This window comes from Lagenorhynchus albirostris, chromosome 15 (assembly GCF_949774975.1).
Source record: "Lagenorhynchus albirostris chromosome 15, mLagAlb1.1, whole genome shotgun sequence".
Lineage (NCBI taxonomy): Eukaryota > Metazoa > Chordata > Mammalia > Artiodactyla > Delphinidae > Lagenorhynchus > Lagenorhynchus albirostris.
In genome coordinates, this window is record NC_083109.1 from 61,305,538 (window position 1) to 61,329,158 (window position 23,621).

General features: G+C 44.1%; 1 protein-coding gene and 1 long non-coding RNA gene across 9 annotated transcripts in view; one reads left to right on the plus strand and one right to left on the minus strand.

Annotated features, from left to right (window-relative positions):
* The window catches only part of MRTFB (myocardin related transcription factor B), a 201,446-nt gene that overhangs the window by 171,369 nt on the left and 6,456 nt on the right, over nt 1-23,621 (plus strand). For 5 of the 7 annotated variants that reach the window (XM_060124736.1, XM_060124740.1, XM_060124737.1 and 2 more), the window contains 8 exons: nt 628-762; nt 3,924-4,174; nt 9,022-9,154; nt 9,931-10,917; nt 12,349-12,486; nt 15,030-15,188; nt 15,452-15,589; nt 21,950-22,010. In XM_060124736.1, the coding sequence (XP_059980719.1) occupies nt 628-762; nt 3,924-4,174; nt 9,022-9,154; nt 9,931-10,917; nt 12,349-12,486; nt 15,030-15,188; nt 15,452-15,589; nt 21,950-22,010 (2,002 nt within the window). Of the gene's footprint in view, nt 1-627; nt 763-3,923; nt 4,450-9,021; nt 9,155-9,930; nt 10,918-12,348; nt 12,487-15,029; nt 15,189-15,451; nt 15,590-21,949; nt 22,011-23,621 lie in introns of those variants that run through there. The other 2 variants (XM_060124739.1, XM_060124742.1) reach the window with 2 other exon arrangements.
* LOC132506197 (uncharacterized) overlaps nt 14,115-23,621 on the minus strand; it is a 47,915-nt gene continuing 38,408 nt past the window's right edge. Inside the window, exons 3-5 of one of the 2 annotated variants that reach the window (XR_009535749.1) lie at nt 20,900-20,977; nt 16,714-16,773; nt 14,115-14,284 (exon numbers count right to left, since the gene is read on the minus strand). This is a non-coding gene — a long non-coding RNA (uncharacterized LOC132506197). Of the gene's footprint in view, nt 14,285-16,299; nt 16,774-20,899; nt 20,978-23,621 lie in introns of both variants that reach the window. The other variant, XR_009535748.1, reaches the window with a different exon arrangement.

The window sequence follows — 23,621 nt, forward strand, 5'->3', positions numbered from 1 at the left end:
TATCAATATATTCTTCAGGTTTTCTCCTGCTGCAAGAAATGGGAGGGGCAGAGGGCGATGGGATGGTTGACAAGAGTGCTGGTCAGGTTTGGAGATGGGAGCAGAAGCTGTAAAGCACATTGAAGGACACATGCGTGGAGTGGGCCTCCAGGAAGTGGAAGCTTTCTTACCAGAGGCTTCCTGACGGTGGATCTGGGGTGTGGTCGAAGGGATTCATAGACTAAATATCATATCTGAATTAGCCCGGATTAGTGTGACCTATAGGGCAAGAAAACCTTTCAAGTACCATGTACTGTTTTGATCATTTTTACAGGAGTCTTTGACTTTTTTTCTGCCAAAAAAGGACAGTTCTGGCCATATTTCTGAGAAAACACTAGAGTTTTGTCAATCTAGCCTTATTTAGCTTTAGCTTTTCATTGCTGTCGGGGCAAAGACTAAATCATTGGCTCGACGGACGTAAAGCATGTTATTCCACCATCTGGGTCTCAGACATGACACTATATTTTTCTTTTGTTTCTTTTCTAGTGGACTTTTTAAAAAATGAGGTCATCCCCTTATAATTTTGGTTTTTCTCTTTTCATTGTCATTGATTTCACAGACTTGTCCCCTTTCTGCCTTTTCCACCAGTTTACTTCAGTGTCCCCAGCAGTTCCTGAATTCTTGAAAACGCCTACTGCAGACCAGCCCCCCACACGGTCCACAGCGCCTGTCCTCCCCACCAATACCGTGTCCTCAGCAAAGCCTGGGCCAGCACTGGTGAAGGTGGGTACCCTGCATGCACGCTGCTTTGAGCATCTTTACCTTCAACTGTGGTGTGTAGCCCTGAGCACAGAGGACAAAGGCTGTGTCCACGTTGCCCGGCCTGCCTTTTAGCCTGAAGCCTTGAAAACAAAACCACAGAAGGACTTGCTCACCCAGGCCTTCATAACTGAAACCACCACCACCTTCAACAAATGACCTCTCATTCGATGGTCACAGAAGAACAGCACAAAATTCAGTCTGTATAAAATGACTGCAGCAGTGCAGAAAGACTTTAGGAATCATTTTATCAGCAGTTCCCAATTCTGCTTCCACCCAGGCCACTAAGATGAAACAAACAAGGGAGAGAGAGACAGTCTATAGTACTTGGGATTCATGAATCTCACAAGCAGATGCCTGTAATGGTAACGTGATTTGGGGCTTTATACACAAGGTCAAACTCAGTGGTGCTGCAGATATGTGACAGGTTAAAGGTTTTTGAGAAGCAAACACATTTTTTTGATTTAGCAGATTTGGCCTGATACAGCTTGATTTGTTCTTCAGATAAGCTGCAGATTTGTGGCACTGTTCCATGCATTTCAGTTGGTCAAAATAATTGTTAGAAGTTCCGAGGAAGATTCAAATTTTCAATATATAATACATTTTTTAAGTTTTTTAACATGTATTTAGAACCGGTAAATAAAGGGGGGGGTGTTATAAACTGAGGAATAGTTTAATCATTTCAGATGTGACTTTTGCCAAAACTAGCAGAACACAGATCTCAAACTTTTAGAACTGAAAAAGGACCTCAGAGAGCTAGCTAAGCCTCTCAGCACCTTTCAGATGAGGAGACTGAGGCCCAGGGAAGTGAGGAAGTGACAAGGCCAGAAGGACCCCGTCTCCGAATCCCAGTCTGGCCTTCATCCTTCCTTCCCAGTTAGCCGTTGCAGCACTCCTGGAAGGCAGCTAGCCTGGGGCGTGTTCCTCACTCCCCTCGTCCCCAGGACCTGTGCTTGTCCTGACCTCCCTGGAGAGAAGGCACTTTTGTTCATCCGTGTGCCCAGGTGTCCATGCCTTCAGGGCACGTACCAGTGTATTTCACTGTCTTCACCAGAAATCCCAAAGGGTGGCAAGTGTAACCATGCCAGTAAAATCAGCTCTTACCTCCTCTTCCCACAACCCCCAGCATGTCCCACCAATAGCACAAAGGGGGTTCGAATGCCAACCCGTCTTTCCCTGCAGATACTGAGAATTTGTTCGCTGCCTCTCCTGCTCTCTGAATTTCTGCTCCTCACTAGTGTCTGTCTTTAAGGAGGGCTTTAGTTCTAGAGCAAAAGGCATTGTTTAAGAATGTGAGACCGAGGGGTTGAGTAGACTATCCTGGGAACTCTGCCAGTAGAGGAAAGCATAGGTACACATTAGGAAACAGACCACAATTCTTTGGGGTTTTTCTATGAGGAAAGCTATTTCCCATCCTCAGTCCTAAGAGAATAGACATGTGCAGGCTAACAGCTAACAGCCAGTTTAGTCTGAGGAATGCTGGTTATTATATTTCTGTCCCCTTCTTGACTGTGTCTGGGTCTTGTTTTATTACATAACAATTATAGTCAACCCTTCTTAACCCAGACCCCATTCATTTTATGATCAGTCTGAAAAGATTAGAAATAAAATTTATTATTGATAAAATAAGCAGATGACAGTGAATTGATTAATATTGTGAGATTGCAGGAGGAGGCTGTTTTAGCGACAAGAATATTGTCTAACATTGTGATGTATTTTAAGAGCCTGATAATTCAAGTGATTTCTAATTAGCATACACATTTATCATTCATTAATTCAGCAGATATTTATAGAGCACCTTCTGTGTGCACCAGAAGGTGCCAGCCAGGTGCTGTTCTGGGTACGAGGAGTAGATAAAGCAGTGAAGAAAAAACATCACAGTACCTCCGCCTTGGTCAGGAGCTGGAGGTGAACAGACATAAAACACAGAGTGTGCCGGGTGGTGAAGATCGGGGATGGAGGCAAGGGGAGACGTTTCTGTTTTAAGTAGAGTGCTCTGGTCAAATAAGCAGATGACATTTGGGCAGAGATCTAAAGGGGGTGAGGGAGTAGCTGTGAGGACATCTGTGGGCAGAAAATTGAACGTCACTGAACAAGGAAGCCAGTTCAACAGAAGAGAGATGGCCAAGCAGTAAAATGTAAATATTAATAGTGACGATTTCTGATATACAGAATATGGTGATTTTTCTTTTCTTCTTTATTTCTATTTTCTGGGTTTTTTTGCAATGTCCTAATTCTTTGAATGTGAACTTATATAACATGATCACACTGATAGCTATATTTAATTTAGTATTTCTCAAAGTTTTCTTACTAAGTTGGGTATTTTACCTAAAGCATCTTAGAAATAATTTTCTTTACCTTGTGGTTTTGTGCTGCTTTGTTTTGTTGGTGGACTTTTTTTTTCAGATGAAGTTATCTTACAATTTGAATACTTAAAAGTAGAAAGTGATCTGATAACTTATAAATGGAGGAGGTGAAAAGAACTCAGAAAAGTCATCTGATTCTTAATCATAAGACAGGGTCTCATACCTCATTTTCAAAATAAAAATGTAATATTTTTGAAAATTTTTTAAAAATTCATATTCACATTACTCAGTATTCTTTTTTCTGCATATTTGCCATAGAAATTCATGGCTTTATATTCTGCTTTATTCCCATTAGAAGCATTTTTCTGCTTTTACATATTCACCATAGATTTTTTTTTTAATGACCATAAAATATGACATAGTTATGGTGAAGTATACTTAATCTTTTCCCTATTGTATATTTAGTGTGAGACCTGTTTTTCACTAGGAGATAGTATATGTAAGTACTAGGCAATATCTACACAGGAGACCAAAGTAAATGTTTGTTGAACTTGAATAGATAATGCTGAGCTGAGCATCTTGCCCTTAGTCTAAGGGACCAATGCATCAGGAGAAGTAAGTCCTTAGGAGCAAGATTTTTGGTCACAGGGAGTACTCGGATGTTCTCACAGCTCTTAAAATGTATTTAGTATATTGCTCTCCAGAGCAGCGACACCGATTTCCAAGGTGCGTTGCGTTTTCTTTTCAAATCAGTTAGGCACACAGTACAATGGATTGCATTCTCTTAGAATTTTCTTACTGTCTTTTTCTCGAAAATAGCAAAGCCATCCCAAGAATCCAAATGACAAGCACCGTAGCAAAAAGTGCAAGGACCCGAAGCCCCGGGTGAAGAAGCTGAAGTACCACCAGTACATCCCGCCCGATCAGAAGGGGGAGAAGAGCGAGCCGCCCATGGACTCCAACTACGCCCGGCTGCTCCAGCAGCAGCAGCTCTTCCTGCAGCTGCAGATCCTCAGCCAGCAGCAGCAGCAGCACTACAACTACCAGACCATCCTGCCTGCGCCACTCAAGTACGGGCTGGGGTCGAGGCCGGCTCCTTAAAGCGGGGTGGACTGTGGGTGTTGATGAGGGACCATTAGTTGCTAAAGGTTGGATGTTGTGATTTACTTGTGCTCAGTGATTCTTTTCATTTTATTACCATCAAAGCTCACACGGTGTCTGAAGTCAGCACAGTGAGAATAGCCTCCCTTCCAGTCCATTTTTTGTCCTCCAGAACAGGTTCTGAACCTTTCAAGTTAGAAATGACTTTTCATAATTATTCATCCAGGAAAGATCTGCCTGTTCTTTACCTGAATAGTATTAGATGCTATGAGAAAAGCATAAAAAGTGTAAACCTGGTGGGCTTCCCTGGTGGCACAGTGGTTGAGAGTCCGCCTGCCGATGCAGTGGACACGGGTTCGTGTCCCGGTCCAGGAGGATCCCACATGCCACAGAGTGGCCGGGCCCGTGAGCCATGGCTGCTGAGCCTGCGCGTCCAGAGCCTGTGCTCCGCAACGGGAAAGGCCACAACGGTGAGAGGCCCGCGTACCGCAAAAAAAAAAAAAAAAAAAGTGTAAACCTGGTATAAACAGTTTAAAAAAAAAAAAAAAGGATGGAGGAGCATAAAAGCTGGAGGCTGCAGTGGTCAGGGAAAGCTTTATGAAAAAGGCGGGATATTTACATGGGAAAGGGCCTGAACCTTGGGAAGGAGCCTTCCAAGCAAAGAGGAATGATCTGAGTGCAAGTATAGAGCAAACAATGCCTATTTATTACATGGTGAGGAAAAAAGGCCTGAGTAAAGAATGTGGTTAGTTTTTAAGAAAAGTGGAAGACAGATTTGAGTAGAGCCAATGTCTAGAGGAACGTGAAGTTGGGACGACTTTAATCTTGATACAGTGGATGTTTCAGAGGGCCACAGTGGCATGGTAAAATCAAAATGCATGAAAGAACAGTTTGCCACCAGTACTGGAGGGGAGTCCGGACATAGGAAAACCAGTTAAAAACTCTGCGGTAAAGTAGATGCAAGGAGTTGAAAGGGCACTGATAATGGGAAGGCAGGAACAGGTGACCGATGTTTCAAAAGACAGTAAAAGGTCTTGGTGAGCGATAACTGTGAAGAAGGAACACGTTTCCAAAGTTTGAGCCCAATCAGGAGGGACAGAAGGGAGTAAGTTCTGACGATTTCTGAGATTGAATTCATAGCAGGACATGCACAGCTAATTTTAATTATGCACTAGAGGCTAGATAACAAATCCTCAGTACACTTTTCTGGGAAACAGATAAAAATGCAAGGACTCTGTCCTTCATTTCATTCACTTTTCAGGAAAAAGGAATATTTACAGTCAACTCGAGAAAAGGATCTTTAGAAAAAGATCCAAAATCTCATGACAGGGAAAAATGATACTCTGTGATCCGTGCACTCAGTTTATGATTACATGATCTATAGAAGCTTTACTTCTGTTTTCCACACGTAGGCTGAGCACTCCTCCATGGAGAACCCCTATTTTCTAGGAGTAGAAAAGGATTAAGACTTACTAAAAAGCTTCTCTTTAAGAAATATCTCCTCATACGCTAATAATTATCAATTCACTTTTTCCTTGTAAGATACAAATATCTTGAGGAAGATTAGACCTATTAGTCATTCAGGCCTTCCTGTGAAGTACTTAAATCGAAAACACCAGGGCACAGAGATGAAGGAAGAAAGAATTTTTGTAGCATGTTATTATTTTAAGAGCAAGCAGGCCTGAGAGAGCTGTTGACATTGGAAGGGACCCAGGGAAGGCCAGAGAACTGGACGAGTATCAGAGACAAACCACCGCTGCTCTACAGCTTCATCCAGGACCCGGGGAGGCGGCCCCCACCGTCACCACCACTGGGCACCAGTGAGGATAACGGCAACGGTGGCTCCCGTGTAGGTGCCACTCTGGGTGCCTGAGCGTGTGCTCAGCATCCTCCTCACAGTGACCCTCAGAGGAGTTGATGTTATTCCTGACCCCGTTCCCAGATGAGGAAAATTAACTGCAAATCCCATAAAAGGTGGTGTCTGTCCATGAAATAGTCTTTTCTGTAATGCAAGAAATTGTCTGTATGGGGCCAACTTTGTAGATGGGAAGAAAACATCTGAGGTGTGAGGTACCTGAACTCTGAAGTTCTTTGTGTTTCCGTGAAGGCTTCAGTCCCCCTCTCCTCCTCAGACATTCCTGCCACTGAAGTAACCAAGCCTCCTGCCCCAGGAAGGCATCATCCAAAAAGCTCCAAGAACTAGGAGGAAGAAGGAGGCCTCATTTTTGTGTCTTATTGCACCAGCCAAAGAGGGAATGCCAGTTTTGTTTAATTTCCAGGTCCTAAAAATGGAGATGTTATTTTCTAACACATTGTTTCTTTTTACCGAAATTCCATACAAGAAACTGAATGTGGCAGTTCTCTAGTGCCCGCAGCGGTGGAATTTTACTGATAACACAGCCCTTTGGTATCTTGGAAGAAGCAAGAGCCTGAAGACATGGGGCCTTAGTCCCAGCGTGGCCACACGCTGACGGAAAGGAAGGGTCCTGGAGGGTCTCTGGACCTCGGGGATCCTCAGCTGCACAGTGATCACATTCATCAGGCATCCATCCCCCTTTTTTCCCTCTGGTTGATTTGGGAAAAAAATAGACCAACTTATTTCAGTTATTTTAAAAGTTGAATTCAACACTGTACTGTTAACCATAGTAACAAGTAGAGTATTGTAGAATCTCAACCAAAAAGACAGCATGAATAGAATAATTAATTTAAATCACGCATTCTCAAGGAGAGCCTATCATTCGCAAAGGAGCAAAAGTTCCTTGGAGGGAATTTTACACTTTTTATTTAATAAAGAATAGACCTACGTACATAGTATGTGGACAAAAGTGCAGTACATCTACGGTATTAAAATTTCATAGGGAGAGCGATTAGGGAAAAAACGTCTAAAAAGGCTTCTCGGGGGGACAGTAATGAATATAAGGCTGAGAAACAATGATTAAAATAAAATGTTTTTGTAATTCTAAAATAAGACTTAAACGTTGAATTTTTAGAAAGAATAGTGATACATTTTCAGATATTTGTCATTTCCTCCAAACTTCAAGAAACTTCATTTCGAATACTTCAAGTATTTAATTTCAGCAAAATGCAGTCAGGTTTAAAAAGACTCAAATGTATGTCAAGAATTAGCTGCTGACAAGGCCAGAACTGGCTTCAAACACAGGCTTCCTAAAACCCACCTGAGAAAGCTCACCCAGCCGTGGGCCTCGCCCCACAGGCACCATGACCTACATCCCTATTTCAAAACATGGAATTCAGGGTCTCTTTGGCTGCAGTACCAAAGCTCACACTGACAGTAAAGCCCGAGGCGGCACTGGAATTGGTTGTACAGTATCAACCAACACGTGCACCTTTCTTTAATGAATATCAACCAGCCAGAAAAGGAAATGCCATTGTTGTATTACAGTCAGAAGGGGTATTACAGTCGGAAGGGGTCGGGAGGACCTGGCTTTGACATGGAAAGGAGTTTCGGGAAATGAGTGCAACAGATTCACCAATATTTTTTAAATAAGCTTTTAAAAATGTAGTGTATGGTAGAGAAGTCCATAAATCATAAGTGAAAATGGATGCCAGGGCAAGCACACTCCTGTAACCACCTAAATCGAGAGACGGAGCCCCGTCTGTTCCATGACCACTACCTCGCATCCCCCCTGTAACCACCTAAATCAAGAAACGGAGCCCTGTCCGTTCCATGACCACTACCTCGCATCCCCCCTGTAACCACCTAAATCAAGAGACAGAGCCCTGTCCGTTCCATGACCACTACCTCGCATCCCCCCTGTAACCACCTAAATCAAGAAACGGAGCCCCTGTCCGTTCCATGACCACTACCTCGCATCCCCCGGCAGCGACGGTCCTGACTCCTATCCCATAGGTCAGTTCCACTCAACATTATGTTTGTGAGATGCATCTTTCCTGATGCAGACAGCAGCAGTTAGTTTTTATTGGCTATTCTGTAATTCATACCTAATGAGGTTAAGCACTTGTTCACATATTTATCGACCATTTGGATCTACTTTCTTGTGATATGCTTGTTCACGATTTTCCCAATTTCCCATTGGGCTTTTCTTTTTCTTACTAATTTGCAAGACTTCTGTGTGTATTCTAGATGAGGCTTTTGTCAGAAATACATATTACAAGATCTTCTCCCGGGGCTTGACTTTTCACCCTCTGAAAGATATCCTTTTTAGTGAGTACTTTTTGTGTCCTGTCTAAGAAATCTTTGCTTATCAAAGGCTACGAAGATATTATCCTAAGTTTTCTTCTCAAAGTTTGTTTTCCAATTCACATTTAGGTTTGGGGATGGTGTGAGGGTAGGGGTTGAGCCCTGTTCTGCTCTGTGTGAATATCCAGTTTAGCCTAATTAGCATTTATGAGAAAAACCACCACACTGCAGTGTCGCCTTTGTGATGACTTGAGGGTCCTTGTACTTGGGGGTCTGTTCCTGGATTCTCTAATCTCTCCCATTTGTCTATTGTTCTGTCCTTGCATCAGCATCACCATAAATTTTGATATCTGGTGGTATGATGCTTCCAGCTTTGCTTTTTTACTTCAAAGCTGTCATGGCCATTCTTGGTCCTTTGCATTTCCATATAAAGCTTTGAATCACCTTCTAAATTTCTACCAAGCAAGCAAACAACACACAAAACCTGCAGGGATTTTGACTGGGGTCTAATTTGACTGACTTCTCTACCATATTGAGTCTGCCAATCCATGACCGGGTATTTTTCTCTTCGTAAGTTAACAGATTGTTAGCAGGAGCAATGTCAATCCCAGAAATTATGTTATTAGAAACTCTAACTTTCTTTTTCTTTTGAAGGCCACTCAATGACAAGAATAACAACAGTGGGAATCCAGCTTTGAACAACACCACATCTAACACACCAAGACAGAATACATCTGCTCCTATGAGAAAGCCAGGGCCTCTGCCTTCTAGCTTGGATGACTTAAAGGTGATCATTGCAAGTGGGGTTTCTTCACCCATAAGTACCACAAAAATGTAAATGATTTGCCAGATTTGCCTAGCAGGTGTAGGTAGTTCCTAATAGATATTCACCTTTACCACCAATAGGATAACCTTTATAGAGGTACTTTCTTTCTACGTCCATTAAGTTTCCTTTAAAATGACCAGGAATAAATGTCCACTTATTGAGCAAACGCCATGTGCAAGCACCACACCACTTCTAACTCCAGAAGCAGATTTTTTTCTTCCCTATTCGTTGCCAAGTTTGGGAGAAGCAGGAAAATGTAACAGTTAAGAACATGATCTCCAGGGCCATCCTTCCTGGGCTCTACCCCCGCTCAGCCTTCTGTTATCTGCGGTAGCTTGCACTAGCGATGCACCCTCTCCCCATCTGTAAAATGGGAATCATAATACGTGGACCTCATGTGAAGATTAACTGAAAGAGTAAAGCACTTCTGGCAGTGTAATTACTCAATAAATGTAACTGTTAGCATCATCATTTCTGGTAATAAATCTTTTGATATAGTAAAGGAATTACCCTCTAATAACCCTTGCTTTATCACTGGCCTTTCGAGTCCTTTAGGTCTACAGCTCTGTGTGTTTTTGTGTGTTAAAAAAAAGTAAAAGGAACTGTCCCACTTTCATATATGTAGTAATACGGAGATGTCTGACAGATGTAGGCACCTTTTCCATCTCAAAAGTGCACTGAAGCTTTGTGAGAAGGTCATAATACGAAAAAAGAGATCTTATTTGTTTGTACTTCAGGTGTCGGAGCTGAAGACAGAACTGAAGTTAAGGGGTCTTCCGGTGTCAGGCACCAAACTGGACCTCATTGAACGCCTGAAACCCTACCAGGAAATGAACAGCGGTGGTGCTGCTACCGGTGGCATCGTGGCCCTATCAACATCTGCCATCGTCCCCAGTAACCCAGAAGTTACCATGGCCCTGCCAGTGACAACACTGCAGAACTCGGTGACCAGCTCAGGCTCCACTTTCAAGGGAGAGCTGCCATCCGCGGGATCCAGCAGCACAGCCCACATGGACAGTGTTAGCTCCCCGCTGCCCATCTCACCCGCACCCTCTGAACAGTCCAGTCTCAGCGCCGAGGACGCAAGCGTGGCGGACACGTTCACCGAGATCATGACCATGATGTCCCCGTCGCAGTTCCTGTGCTCGTCGCCTCTGCGAGCCACGAGTACAGAGGACAGCCTCAGCCCCACCAGCAGCACGCTGTCCACCCTGGAGCTCGACGCGGCCGAGAAGGACCGCAAGCTCCAGGAGAAGGAGAAGCAGATCGAAGAGCTAAAGCGGAAACTGGAACAAGAGCAGAAGCTCGTGGAAGTTCTGAAGATGCAGCTGGAGGTGGAGAAACGAGGGCAGCAGCAGCGGCCACTGGAGCCCCCGCCCAGCACCCCGGCCCCTCCAGTCCCCAAGTCAGACCAGGCTCGGGGCGGCACCGCTCCCGCCGCCAAGGACGAGGCCCTGGTCCCCGACGGCCCCAGCCTAGTGGCCGGCCAGACCCTCGTTGCCAAAAAGGCCATAGTGATCAAGCAAGAGGTCCCCGTGGCCCCGGCCGAGCCACCAAGCCTCGTCCCGCAGTTTTACGTGAGTTCCCAGGGCCAGCCGCCCGCCGGGGTGGCTCAGCCACAGGCTTTACTGACCACGCACACCACGCAGCTGCTGCTCCCCGTGTCCATCCAGGGCTCCGGTGTCACCTCAGTGCAGCTCCCAGTAGGCAGCCTCAAACTCCAGGTGTGAAGTGTGTCTTCTAACTCCTTTGCCTTACAGTTTGCATGGACCAGGAATTGCTTATGGAGATTCCAGAGCTGAGCTGCTTCCTAAGTGCAGCCAAGTCAGGCTTCACGGTTGCAGGAAACGTGTGCACGTGTTGGGGGTTATTCACAAACGCAAACAGCTAGCACTGTTTTTATATAGTGAAAACACACAAGGGGTGCTTTTTCCTTTCTGCTGCCTTTCACCCCTAGCACAGTATTATTCTGTGTAGACGTTTTAAAATACCGATGGCATTCTCATAACGATGACAGCTACTGTCCTGAGTGCTTTCTGTGTTCTAGGCACAGCACCAGATACTTTAGATGGCATGCTTCCTTTAATCCTCCCTTCTCCCAGAAGACCCAAGTGAGAAAGCCGCCTTCTAGAAAGGAAACCGAGGGCCTCAGAGGTTTAATAAGTTGTCCAAGGTCAGAGCTGGCACTCCAGCCGAGGCCTCGGACTGCAGGGCTCTTGCGCTCATGCCCACTCCCGTGCTCTGCCTCCTAAATGGAGTTCTTAAAAGCCACCGCTGAGGTGAAGATGCCTAAACTAAGGAGAATGCGACCACAGATTCAGGAGTGAGGCTGGTGTTGAGAAACGATGAAGCACTGGTGAGCATGAAGTTGACTTTTATGCCAGCGTTGCCTGCAGCTGTTTCTGTGCAACTCGATTATGGAAGGTTTTCTTAAACAAAATGTGGGCCACGGTACACAGAAACCATTTGGAGTCCTGCTTCTCTACCCTGACCACCCAGAGAGGAGCAGTCTTGTACCCCCACCTCCCGGGGTTAGGAGGCCTGACCCAAGGGGCCTCGGCACGTTCTGAAGTCCTAACTCCCCTGTTTCATCTTTAGAGTGTCTGAAACTGAAAGTCTGCTCTGTGATGCAGCTTTCCTAAACATTTGTTTTCCTGTCCAGCTCTTCCATTAGAGTTGATGTTCGAGGAACAGGAATTACGTTTTATTCTGGGCCTGTGAGCGCCCAGCCCGTGGCTGGCTCTCCCACAGGGAGCACATATTGCAGCTTAAAAGCAGGAATTTGCACAGTCAGGCCTCACAAATTTCCTTGCTGCTATTAAAATTATTATTATAACACCTGACCTATTTATTATGTGTAGAGCTGCTATAGGTTCTTTTGACTTCAGTCATCTATTTTCCCCAAATTTTCAAATGAAAATCTTAGCCACTTAGGAAACAGTAAGAGCATGGAAATAACTGGTCTGGTGTTTAACTCTCTGGTTTCAAACGAAGGTTCAAATTTATGTGCCAGTGAATTGGAGTGTGTATCTATAAACATTTTATCTTATTTTTTTTTAGATGTGATCCCCAAGTGACCAGTTACTCCACATCTAAACTCTTCATTCTAACCTTGATTTTGACAATTCATTTGATTTTTTTTTTTTCCCTCCTAGACTCCACCACAAACAGGCATCCAGGCTCAGACTCAGATAGCAACTGCCACCTTGTCCTCAGGCCTGGCCCAGGCTGCACCTCAGAAACAAGACACTTTCACGCCACATGTGCTCAGTCAACCTCAGCAAGTCAGAAAGGTTGGTGAATGCTAATAAGTGACAGACTGTTGCTGATTTTTGTACTATCATCCGCTGAACGTTCAACAAGCATCTTTATAGGAGCCTCCTCCGTGGGAAGCTCCTGTTTGTTCTTTTCTGTGATCCGTCTCCCACCGGGTTAGCTTTGGGTCAGATGCCATTTGGCTGCAGAAAGAGTTCTTTATTACTAAAAGATAGCTCATCTTAACAGTTAAGCCCCTTTTCCAAGAAAAGTTTCAAAACTATTTTTTCAATCCTCATATATAGAATTTTCTAGGTTTTAAATTTTCTTTTCAAAGTAATCATTTTGTGGGGGGGAAGAAAAGTGCCCTGGGAAAAGGTATTTGAAGGTGAAAAAGACACTTGTTGAAATGTTTATCTTGAGTGAGATCTTTACATATTTTTAAGAGTTTGCCCTCTCAGGGATTAAGAGCCAGGCGGCCTAGGTCTGGCTGGCATTCTGGCTCGCCACTTCCTCTGTGTTGTGCCTTATGCAGGATTCATGTACCGTCTGAGTGTCATTTTCCCCATCTTTAAAATGGTGGTGCTGATCTAGGGCTCAGTGTCCTCTACAGGACTTCCACTAAGAGTTCTGCTGAAGAGCCCCGAAAGTCACCCAGACTCCCTCTTATCCAGTAGGTGGAGCTATGTGCCCATCTCCTCGCCAGAAAAATCTTAAGGCCTCAAAAGTAGATCTTACTGTTTTAATCCTTGAGAATGATTAATCCCAGAGTTTTAATCTTCAGTGTAAAAGAACCCCGATAATGAGGTACACCTGTAGCTATGCCCCAGGCTGGCGTGAACGCTCTGGGCTAAGGCAAAAACAACTTGAGGAACAGACAGAAATGACCTCTTGGGACAGCGACAGTCATGTTAACACACATGCTCTCTTGGAATCTCCTCTGAGGAGTGCAGTGAGCAAGGAGTTAGAGGTGGGCCCAAAAATAACAGTTTAGTAAGAAACGTAGTGAATATTCAAATGGTAAGACAGTTTTCTTTGAGGGAGGAGAGAGAAAAACAACATATAGATGGGTAAATAAGAAGAATATAGTTATAGAACTTATCACCCAGAGAAGTTGTACTGTTTGGAGGGACACACACACACACACACACACACACACACACACACACACACTTTCATGCTTAAGGAATACTTATACACATTTACAGTAAAAATATATAGGTTAAGTTTTTCTCTTTCAGAATACTAGTAGTATAAAGTATATTAAAATTTTTATGAGCAAACCAGTTCTGTGAAATACAGTTACAAAATCAACGTTATGGCCATACATTTGCAACAGGCCCTAAAACCTTTGGCTCTTGATGGGAGCTAAACAACACACTTTGTAATTCCACAGGAAGAAGTTCTCACCTCTGCCTGACAAAGCAGAAAACAGCTCAGAAGGGGGCAGATTTTAAATGAGGCCTTGCAAGGATTTGGAGAAATTTTCAGAAAAGTGGAAAATTGAGTGTAGACGCAGCACGTGTGGCCTTCCAGTTAGGATGGAAAGGGGGCCAGGTAGTGAGAAGGTTGACATGCCAGCCAACGATGAGGATTTTACCCCAAAACATTAGAGCCAGTGAGTGTAGGAGGGACTCGATTGCCGCTGTGTGTGTGTGTGTGTGTGTGTCTTGAGACTGTCATCATGGCAGAGGGCTGACAGGCAGGTAGGCGCAGGTAGACAGCAGTGGCACTTTTCCAGTGATGGCTAGTGAGGACCCGGATCAGGACAGCAGACCACAGGTCCCGACCCAGGAGGTGTGTCTGAGACGTGTGAGCGCTGAGGGCTCCCTTTACCTAAGTTTCAAAAATAAATAAAGGCAAAACCAAGAATTATTTTTGCGCAGAGGCTGGGGGCAGTGGGAAGAAAGGGGAAAGTTTAATTTGGAACATATTAACTTTGAGACGTCCCAAATGCGTGTTTGTAAATGTTACAAGTGTGGCTTTGGCGCCTGGGAGCAAGGCTGGAAGAGAGAGGGGGGCTTGGCAGCTATAAGCTAAAGAGCCCTGAGAGCAAATGAGGAGAATCATACTGAGCTTGCCCACAGCGCACTGTCCCCGCTGCTGTCCACGACAGAGACCACTGATGCTAGGGAATCGCGGCCTGTGGGCCACATGCAGCCCCGCCCGTGTCTGTAGGTGGAGCTGTCCTGAGCCACCCACGCTCACTCTCATCCGGGCTGCGTCGGGGCCGCAGGGCAGGGCAAGCAGTTACAGCAGCTGCTGCACAGCGCCCGGCCCTAAACTATATGCTCCGTGGCTTTCATAGAAAACATTTGCCAACTCCTGTTCTATTTTTTTTTTTTGGCTGCACTTGGGCTCTAGAGCGCAGGCTTCAGTAGTTGTGGCGCACGGGCTTAGTGGCTCCGCGGCATGTGGGATCTTCCCAGACCAGGGCTTGAACCCATGTCCCCTGTATTGGCAGGCAGATTCTTAACCACTGCACCACCAGGGAAGTCCTGAACCCCTGTTCTAAAATGTGGTTTTCTTTATTAGGAAGAGCAGAAGAACAAATTGATGGGCAAATATTTATTCATTACAGGTTTTCACAAACTCAGCATCCAATACAGTTCTTCCGTATCAGAGACCACCCGCTCCAGCGGTGCAGCAGCCCTTTATCAACAAGACAAACAGCAGCATTCTTCAACCCAGAAGCACGCCACTTCCGTCCCTGCAGAACGGCCCCAACCCTCCCAACAAGGTAACCCAGCCCACGGGGCAGCGGTGCCGGCACATACAGGGCGCAGGTTCAGCCCAGAGTCCCGGGCTTCAGGCCTGGATGGCCGAGTGTCGGCATTAAGAGGGGGAAACAGCCGAAAGTCCCAGGATAGGACTTGTTCCGGGGCAGCTTAGCCGTCAGCACAGTGGGGGTGGCCCGACCCGCCGGCGCCTCAGCGTCACCCCCCAGGGTCCCCGGGGGGCCAGCCTGCCACCGGGCTGACTCTCCTCCTTTGTCTGCCGCAGCCCGGCTCGCCCCCTCCGCCCCAGCAGTTTGCGGTCCAGCACTCTCTGTTTGGGAGCCCAGTCCCCAAGACGAAAGACCCTCCCCGCTACGAGGAAGCCATCAAGCAGACACGCAGTGCCCAGTCTTCCCTTCCAGAGGTAAGGAGGCCGCAGCTCTGATGGGGTGGGTCCTCTTCAGCCCTGGTCTAAGATGGACTTGCCTCAAGAGAGACAAGTTGCATGACGAGTAGCCTTGCTTGCCTTTTAAATGCTATTTAAAATCAAAACATCATTCACTTCGGAGACTCCCAGCGGTTTTCAGCAGCCATATAACCTGCAGTTCCTATTTACTCAGAATTTCAGTGTTTGTTTGTCTTTAACTAACTTCTCCTGGGGGCCAGAGGCAGGTTGTGTTAGGGATAGATGTGTGTATGTGTGACCAGGGCACGTATTTTATACAGGACCCTTTTCTAAAGCCACCATTTGTCAGGCCAGCATCAAACTGACCCTCTCCTGGCCAGATGGCCTTCCAGACTGCCCATCACCCTCTGCTCCAGCAGGCAGGCTCACGCAAGCAACTCTGCTCATATCTTGGGCAGATGCACTTTGGAAGGGACAGACTGAGGCCCTCCCGCCCCGCCATGTACTGATTCCTGCCTCGTAACCGTGCGTCCCTCTCCTCTGAGCCTGCCTTGTTGCTTTGATAAAATAGGAGGAGCTGCACCTATTCCAGAGATGGAAAAAGATAGATAGAGCTCCTGCTTATAAAAGCACCTGGCCTCCGGTGGGCGCCGAGAAGGACAGTCTCATCAGACCTTACCCTGAACGCGCCTCCTGGGCTCGCTGCCTATTTAAAGCTTAAAACTCACCTCACTTTCAAGAAAGAACCTGAGGATGCAGGGAGTGAACCTGATGCCACTGCACGGGTGCTGACAGTGGAGGGAGAGGTGTGCTGATCAGAGGTAGACCTTCTGCTCTCACAGCCACAGCAGATGCACCGGCAGAGTTGTGCTGCTTCCCTCGCTCCCACAGTCTCCATGCAACTCCCTGGGGCCTCCTCATGCAGGGGGGTGTGCGGAGCCAAGGACTCAGCACTTCCTGCGCAAGCGGCAGCCACGGCCACCTTGACCTATGTGGTCGCCCCAGCGAGCAGCTGCAGACACTGCTCCGTGGCGGCCAGAGTGCCTGGTGTGGCACACTCACACAGGGCACGCAGGGTGCCCGGGCAGACTGCCTCCTCGAGGAAGCAGACAGTTTCCACGTGCTTCTTCGCATCCACTTACTGCCGAAGGAAGGTGACCAACTGTAAAATGTTCCTGTAGTTCCAGACTCAGCCAGGGCCCCTATATGTGAGGAAAAGCCACATTTCAGAAACTAGGTTTAGATATTTGCAAAAAGAAGTGAAACAAATGGTACTGGCCTAGGCTGTGCTCCCCTTGGTCCATCCAGAAGGAACATATCTTCAAGAAAATCCTTCCAAATCTGACTCTCACGTATAGGTTACTCTGTACCATTTCCTTCACCAGTGTGACGACAACAGAGAATCATCCTCTCACCTTAACCTGAGAGAGCTGATTGGAATCCCTGCCCTTTGTCTGTCTCTGGTTCATGCATCTAGACTGAGGGAGTCAAGTTCTGTTCGGATGGGGAGCTAGCTGTGGTTCCTCTTCATATACCACTGAGCATCAAAGTCCAGGGATTCTGAGGTTTTTAAAATACATTTACTCGGACTTCCAATTCCACTACTGGCTAATAAGTAAGTAAGTAAGTAAGATAAGAACTGGCTACCAGTTGAGTCTTCCCACAGATAACAGCTCTAAAGCCTGGTCATAACACAAAAAGCAGTCCTATGAAGTCATTGAAGAGTGACTAGAAAGAGTCATATTCTGATGAGGAGTCTGCACTGAGGGGAGGGAGTTAGATGGCATGAGTTCCCTCTTCCTGCTGCTTTTACTCTGGGGTCAAGCTAAGTGGTGAGGTTACTGGTAGAAAAACCACAGCCTTTATGCCTTGGGAAACCAGAGGACTGGTTCTTTGCCTTCTGGGTTGCTCTCAACTGAGAGAGGAGATGCCCAGATTCTGTCTGCCCACATCTCTGGCTGACCCCTAAGCCACACAGGTAGGGAGTAGAGTCGTAGCAGATCAGCTAAAGACAAAAGATCTGACCTGAGATTGGAACTTCTGCCCAAGAAACATTTTGAGGTTCAAGTCCAACCCAAGTTAACCGCCTACTAAAACAAAAGAAACCATTCATCTGAGAAAAATAACAGAATACAGTCTCCACGATTTGATATCCACGACAGCCATTCATAAGTCAGCAATGTACAAAGAATCAGGAAAATGTGACCCTTTCTCAAGGGAAAAAGGCCATCAGCTAAGACCAACCCCCAGCTGATTTGAATGTTAGAATTTGCACACAAAATTTTAAAACAACTATTATAACTATCAATAATGTAAAAGAAAATATACCTGTAATGAAGGAAAAGATAAAGAATGTAAGCAGATATAGAAATGCTTTTTTTTAATGAATGGAAATTCTAAAACTGAAAATTACAGTGTCTGAAATGAAAAAAATTATAGATCTTAGCAGAATGGAGATGGCAGAGGTAAAAAAGTGAACTTGAAGAAAGATCAGTAGAATTTATCCAATCTGAATAACAGAGGGAAAAAAAAAAGATTTTAACTCATTACTGACTGTGGGATTTTTGCAGAAATTAATGCCTGTGGCTGGCAGTTTTTATTTTGGCCGGCCAAAAATTAATTCTGTTATTTCACTACCATTTCGTGGGGTATTACATTCAGTATTTACACCTGACACACTGTAAAGTCTTCTAATTTTCATGAAATGTTGTCTTCAATCCACTCTTCTGTAGAAGCAAAGGAGCATTCTCCAGCACCATGAGTTTCATTTTCACTTTCCATATCAGTATCCATCACTAAGGGTTTTTGTCTTTTTGTTGGTCTAACAGTCACAGCATCTGAATCAGAACTATATTCTGAAGTACTATCAGAACTTCTGGGACACTAGTATATATGTCGCTCAGACAATCAGAGAAAGTATATGCATAAAATTCACTGAAAAACTCTTCACTCAAAATTTCGCGATGCGTCACTTTTGAAAATTTTACGTTTATAATAGACACAAGGTTGGAACAAAACCTAACAGAGGAAGAAATGTGAATGATAAGGACAATCGTAAGTTGTATAATGAACCCTTGATCAATTTTAAGCTCTAACAGCTTCGCACAGTGATATTAATTGTATCACTCTCTAAAAATGTATTAATACGTCTCCAGTCAATAATGTTCGGGTAACAAAAGACGTATTAATACATCTCTGGTCAATAATGTGTTAAAAAAGGTGAACAGAGCCTCAGAGACCTGTTATTTAACATCAAACAGTCTAACATGGGTATGATAGGAGTCCCAGGAGACAAGAGAAAGGAATGAGGCAGGTAAAATATTTTAAGAAATACTGGTCAAATTTTTTACAAATATGATGAAAGACAAGTTTACAGCTTTGAGATGCTCAGTGAACACCAAATGGGATAAACAGAAGGCCTCATCATATCCCAGTCAAATTGCTGGAAGCCAAATTTAAAGACCAAATCTTGAAAGCATCAAGAGCAAAGCAGTACAATACACACAGGGTAACAACTACCGTTGACCCTTTAACAACCACCTTTGACCCTTGAACAACACGGTTTAAACTGCACAGGTCCATTATACAAAGATTTGTTTCAATAAATACATAGTACAGTACTATACAATCTGTGGTTGGCTGGAACCATGGATATGGAGGGCCAACTATAAAGTTACACATGGCGCTTCCCTGGTGGCACAGTGGTTAAGAATCCTCCTGCCAATGCAGGGGACACAGGTTCGAGCCCTGGTCCAGGAAGATCCCATATGCCACGGAGCAACTAAGCCTGTGCGCCACAACTACTGAGCCTGCGCTCTAGAGCCCACGCACTGCAACTACTGAAGCCTGCGTACCGCAACTCCTGAAGCCCACGCACCTAGAACCCATGCTCTGCAACAAGAGAAGCCACCGCAGTGAGAAGCCCGCGCACCACAACGAAGAGTAGCCCCCACTCGCCACGACTAGAGAAAGCCCACGTGCAGCAACGAAGACCCAACACAGCCAAAAATAAATTTTAAACAATAAAAGAAATAAATTTTTAAAAATTAAGTTATACATAGATTTTCAACTGCTTGAGGGTGGTGGGCAGTGCCCCTAACCCTCATGTTGTTCAAGGGTCAACTGTATTTGATTTATGGCTGACTTTCCATCAGAAACTATGGAAGCATGAAAAGAATGGAACAACATCTTTAAAGTTCTTGTGGGGGGCTGGGGGTGGGGCCACTGTCAACCCACAATTCTATATCAAGTAAAAATATCCTTTAAGAATGAAAGTGAACTAGAGAGAATTTCAGGTAAGGAGAAATTAAGAATTCATTACTAGAAAACCTGCATTATAAGAAATGACACTGTCTTGAGGGGCTTATAAAATATATAGCTATAATACTTAAAATAACTAATAAAGGGGCTTCCCTGGTGGCGCAGTGGTTGAGAGTCCGCCTGCCGATGCAGGGACACAGGTTCGTGCCCCAGTCCGGGAGGATCCCACAAGCCGTGGAGCAGCTGGGCCCGTAAGCCATGGCCACTGGGCCTGCGCGTCCGGAGCCTGTGCTCCACAACGGGAGAGGCCACAACAGTGAGAGGCCCGCGTACTGCAAAAAAAAAAAAAAAAAAAAAAAAAGATACATCTGCAAATTCTTTGACATCCCTCCCTGGGCTGAACTTAGTGACTTGCTTCTAACATATAGAATTGGCAGAAGAGATGGTGTGTGGCTTCTGAAACTAGGTCATAAAAGCGACCCCGCTTGTGCTCTCTTGGACTGCTGGCTGTGGGGAGCATGCCGTGTGGACCGTCCAGCAGTGCTCTGCAGAGGCCCATGTGAAGAGGAACTGAGGCCTCCCATCAACCACCACCACCTTGTCAGTCATGAAGTGAGTCACCTTTACAAGGACATTCTCCAGCCTTGAGATGGCTGTAGCCCAGCCAGCATCTTGACTACCACATCCTGTAAGACCCCACGCCAGAAGTGTCCATCTAAACCATTCCTAAATTCCTGACCCTCAGAAACTGTGAGAGAAAATCACTGTTTAGTGTTTTAAGCCACTAAGTTTTTTTGGACTAATTTGTAATACAGCAATAGATAACTAATATATGCATCTACAAGAGGCATACTTTAAATACAAAGACACAGGTTGAAAGTAAGTGATTGGAAAAAGATATACCATGCAAACAGTATGCATGAGAATTTCTGGAGTAAGCAGAAGATTGGAACAGACGTTTCATCAAAGAAGATACACAGATGACAAGTAAGCACATGAAAAGATGCTCAACATCATTACTCATTAGGGAAATGCATATTAAAACCACAGTGCAATACCACTACTCACCTGTTAGATGTCTAAAATTAAAATGACTGACCATACCAAGTGTTGACGAGAATGGAGAACAACTGGAAATATCCATTGCTGTGGAAATATAAAACAATATGATCACTTTGGAAAACAGCCATCTCTTAAGAAAGTTGAACATACACCTGCCCTCTGATTCTGGCATCCCATTCCTGAATATTTACCCAAGAGAAGAGAAAGCGTTGTGTCTATACAAAGACTTGTACACAAATGTTCACAGCAACTTTATTTGTAATAGCCAAAAAATACCAACAATCCAAACAAACTGTGATATTTCCATACAATGGAATACTTCTCAGCAAGAAAAAGGAGTGAACTGTTCCTCAGCTGTACTCTACAGCATGGTTAAATCTCAAATTTATTATGTTGAATGCAAGAAGCCTCCTCTACCCTCCCCCTGCTAAAGAAAGTACATACTGTATGACTCCATTTATATAAAACTCTAGAAGACGTAAATTCATCTGTAATCAAGGAAAGCAGATCACTGGGTTGCCTGGGGATGAAAGGAGCATTGCAAAAGAGCATGAGGAAACTTTTGGGGAAACGGATGTGTTCATTATCTTGATTGTGTTGATAGTTTTGTCGATGTATACATGTGTCAAAACTTATCAAATTGTATACTTTTGTAGGTCAGGTAACTCAATAAAGCTGAAAAAATATAGTATGAGCACCTTTATACATACCTTATATTTTTACATAAATGCAAATGAATAAGACATTTTTAAAAGAAAGTGTCAGAGGCCTCTCAAAATGCAGCCAGTGACAGAAAATAAGTGTATAAGTCGGCTGAGCTGGGTAAAAAAAAATCTTAGATTTTTTACAATTTTTTCACCCCATTCTCACTCTGTCAACTTACCAGCTGCGACACATTGGGAAAATGGTGTAATGTCTCAGGTGACCTCAGCGTTTTCAAAATTATCAAATGATAGATTAGGCTAGATGTTCTGTAAGGTCCGTAAGTGCTCCCAGTTGTCTAATGCTTCCAGGTTTGTACGAAAGAAAGCTAACGTATATTCTCCTTTGTTGTAGATTTCCAATGCACACAGTCAGCAGATGGACGACCTCTTTGACATTCTCATTAAAAGCGGAGGTGGGTCAAAGTCACATCAGACCCCATAGGGGTCTTATCACAGGTTTATGAAAGTTTTCCTCTAGAGCTCACAGCGTATCTGAGTAGTGAGAAACATATTCTTCTAATTCTACCTCAGTTTACTCTTTTAAATCTGTTAAATTTAGGTGATTAAAATGAAGGAAAAGCCATTGTTTCACTATAACACAGTAATTTAATAGACTTAGCAATAGATGTATGCCTGTTGATAGACTACCTCAAAATAGCTCAGGAGAACCAGATTTAAAGACCACATTGAAAAACTTCAAAATTACTCCACGTAAATGTTGTTGTGATGGGATAAAAATTCATTGTGCATTAGTTTCATAAAACCTAGTTACCTAGCTTGGGCTCTAGTAACTTTCTTAAAATTCAAAGGCAAGCACTTTCTACATATGATTGAAAATCTTAGATTTTTACAATTTGTCATCTTAAAAGGGGATAAGGGACATTAACCACAAAAAAAAAAATCAAGGATCTCTCTGCCTCAGCTTATTATCTTTAAAAATAAGTATAAAATCAGTATTTCAAAGCTTCAGATGCTATTTTGGAATATTTTTAAAGTATTCTCAAATTACCTTGGTGAAAGAGTTTTATTCAGGTTTTTAAAGTGATCAAAATTTCTCCATTCATAGCAGGTTCTATTTGATTTTGAGGTTAATGATTTTGTCGTAATGTTTGACAAACACAGAAAATTCTTCATATTTGACTATAGATCTACATGTGCAAATAGCATTTTCTTTTTAAACTCATGATGTATATCTAAACTATGGAAATTAAAGAAATAGATATACCATGGCCTGAATTTAAGGTTAAAAACAATAATAGGGCTTCCCTGGTGGTGCAGTGGTTGAGAGTCCGCCTGCTGATGCAGGGGACACGGGTTCGTGCCCCGGTCTGGGAAGATCCCACATGCCGTAGAGCGGCTAGACCCGTGAGCCATGGCCGCTGAGCCTGCACGTCCGGAGCCTGTGCTCCGCAACGGGAGAGGCCACAACAGTGAGAGGCCCGCGTACTGGAAAAAAAAAAAAAAAACAATAATAAAATGCTTTTTGCCAAATCTGGCGAAAATACTTTTGGAAATGATTAAAAAGAATAATGTTTACAGCCTAAACTTGGAAATTAAAATATGACAAAGTCACAGTAACAAAATAACAATTGAGTTATTTTCTAAAAGGGATGATTTTTTATGGCAAAGTATCCAATGAGTATATTATTTTATCTTATTGTATACTAACTAATACCAGTAATAATGAGAACAGAAATTTAAATAGTTGATTGTAAAACTAATTATTTAGATTGCACTTTCAGCTTTCAGAACAATTCTAGAGGTGACAACAGGTAATGAAGAGCAGCATAACTGTCCTAAAACACAGGCAGTGCCCACAGTGTACAGTTCACATATAGCAATCAGGTTGTAAGTTCTTTCTCTCACTTATTTATGCATCCCAATCACTGAATTGTAAGAGCGATTATTAAATACGTTTCCTAGTGTATCTGCATATAAATGAAACCAAATACTCACAAGAAAGTGGAAAGGATATTTTATTCAAATATATGTAGCTAAGTGAACACTGGTATCTATAGCAGATG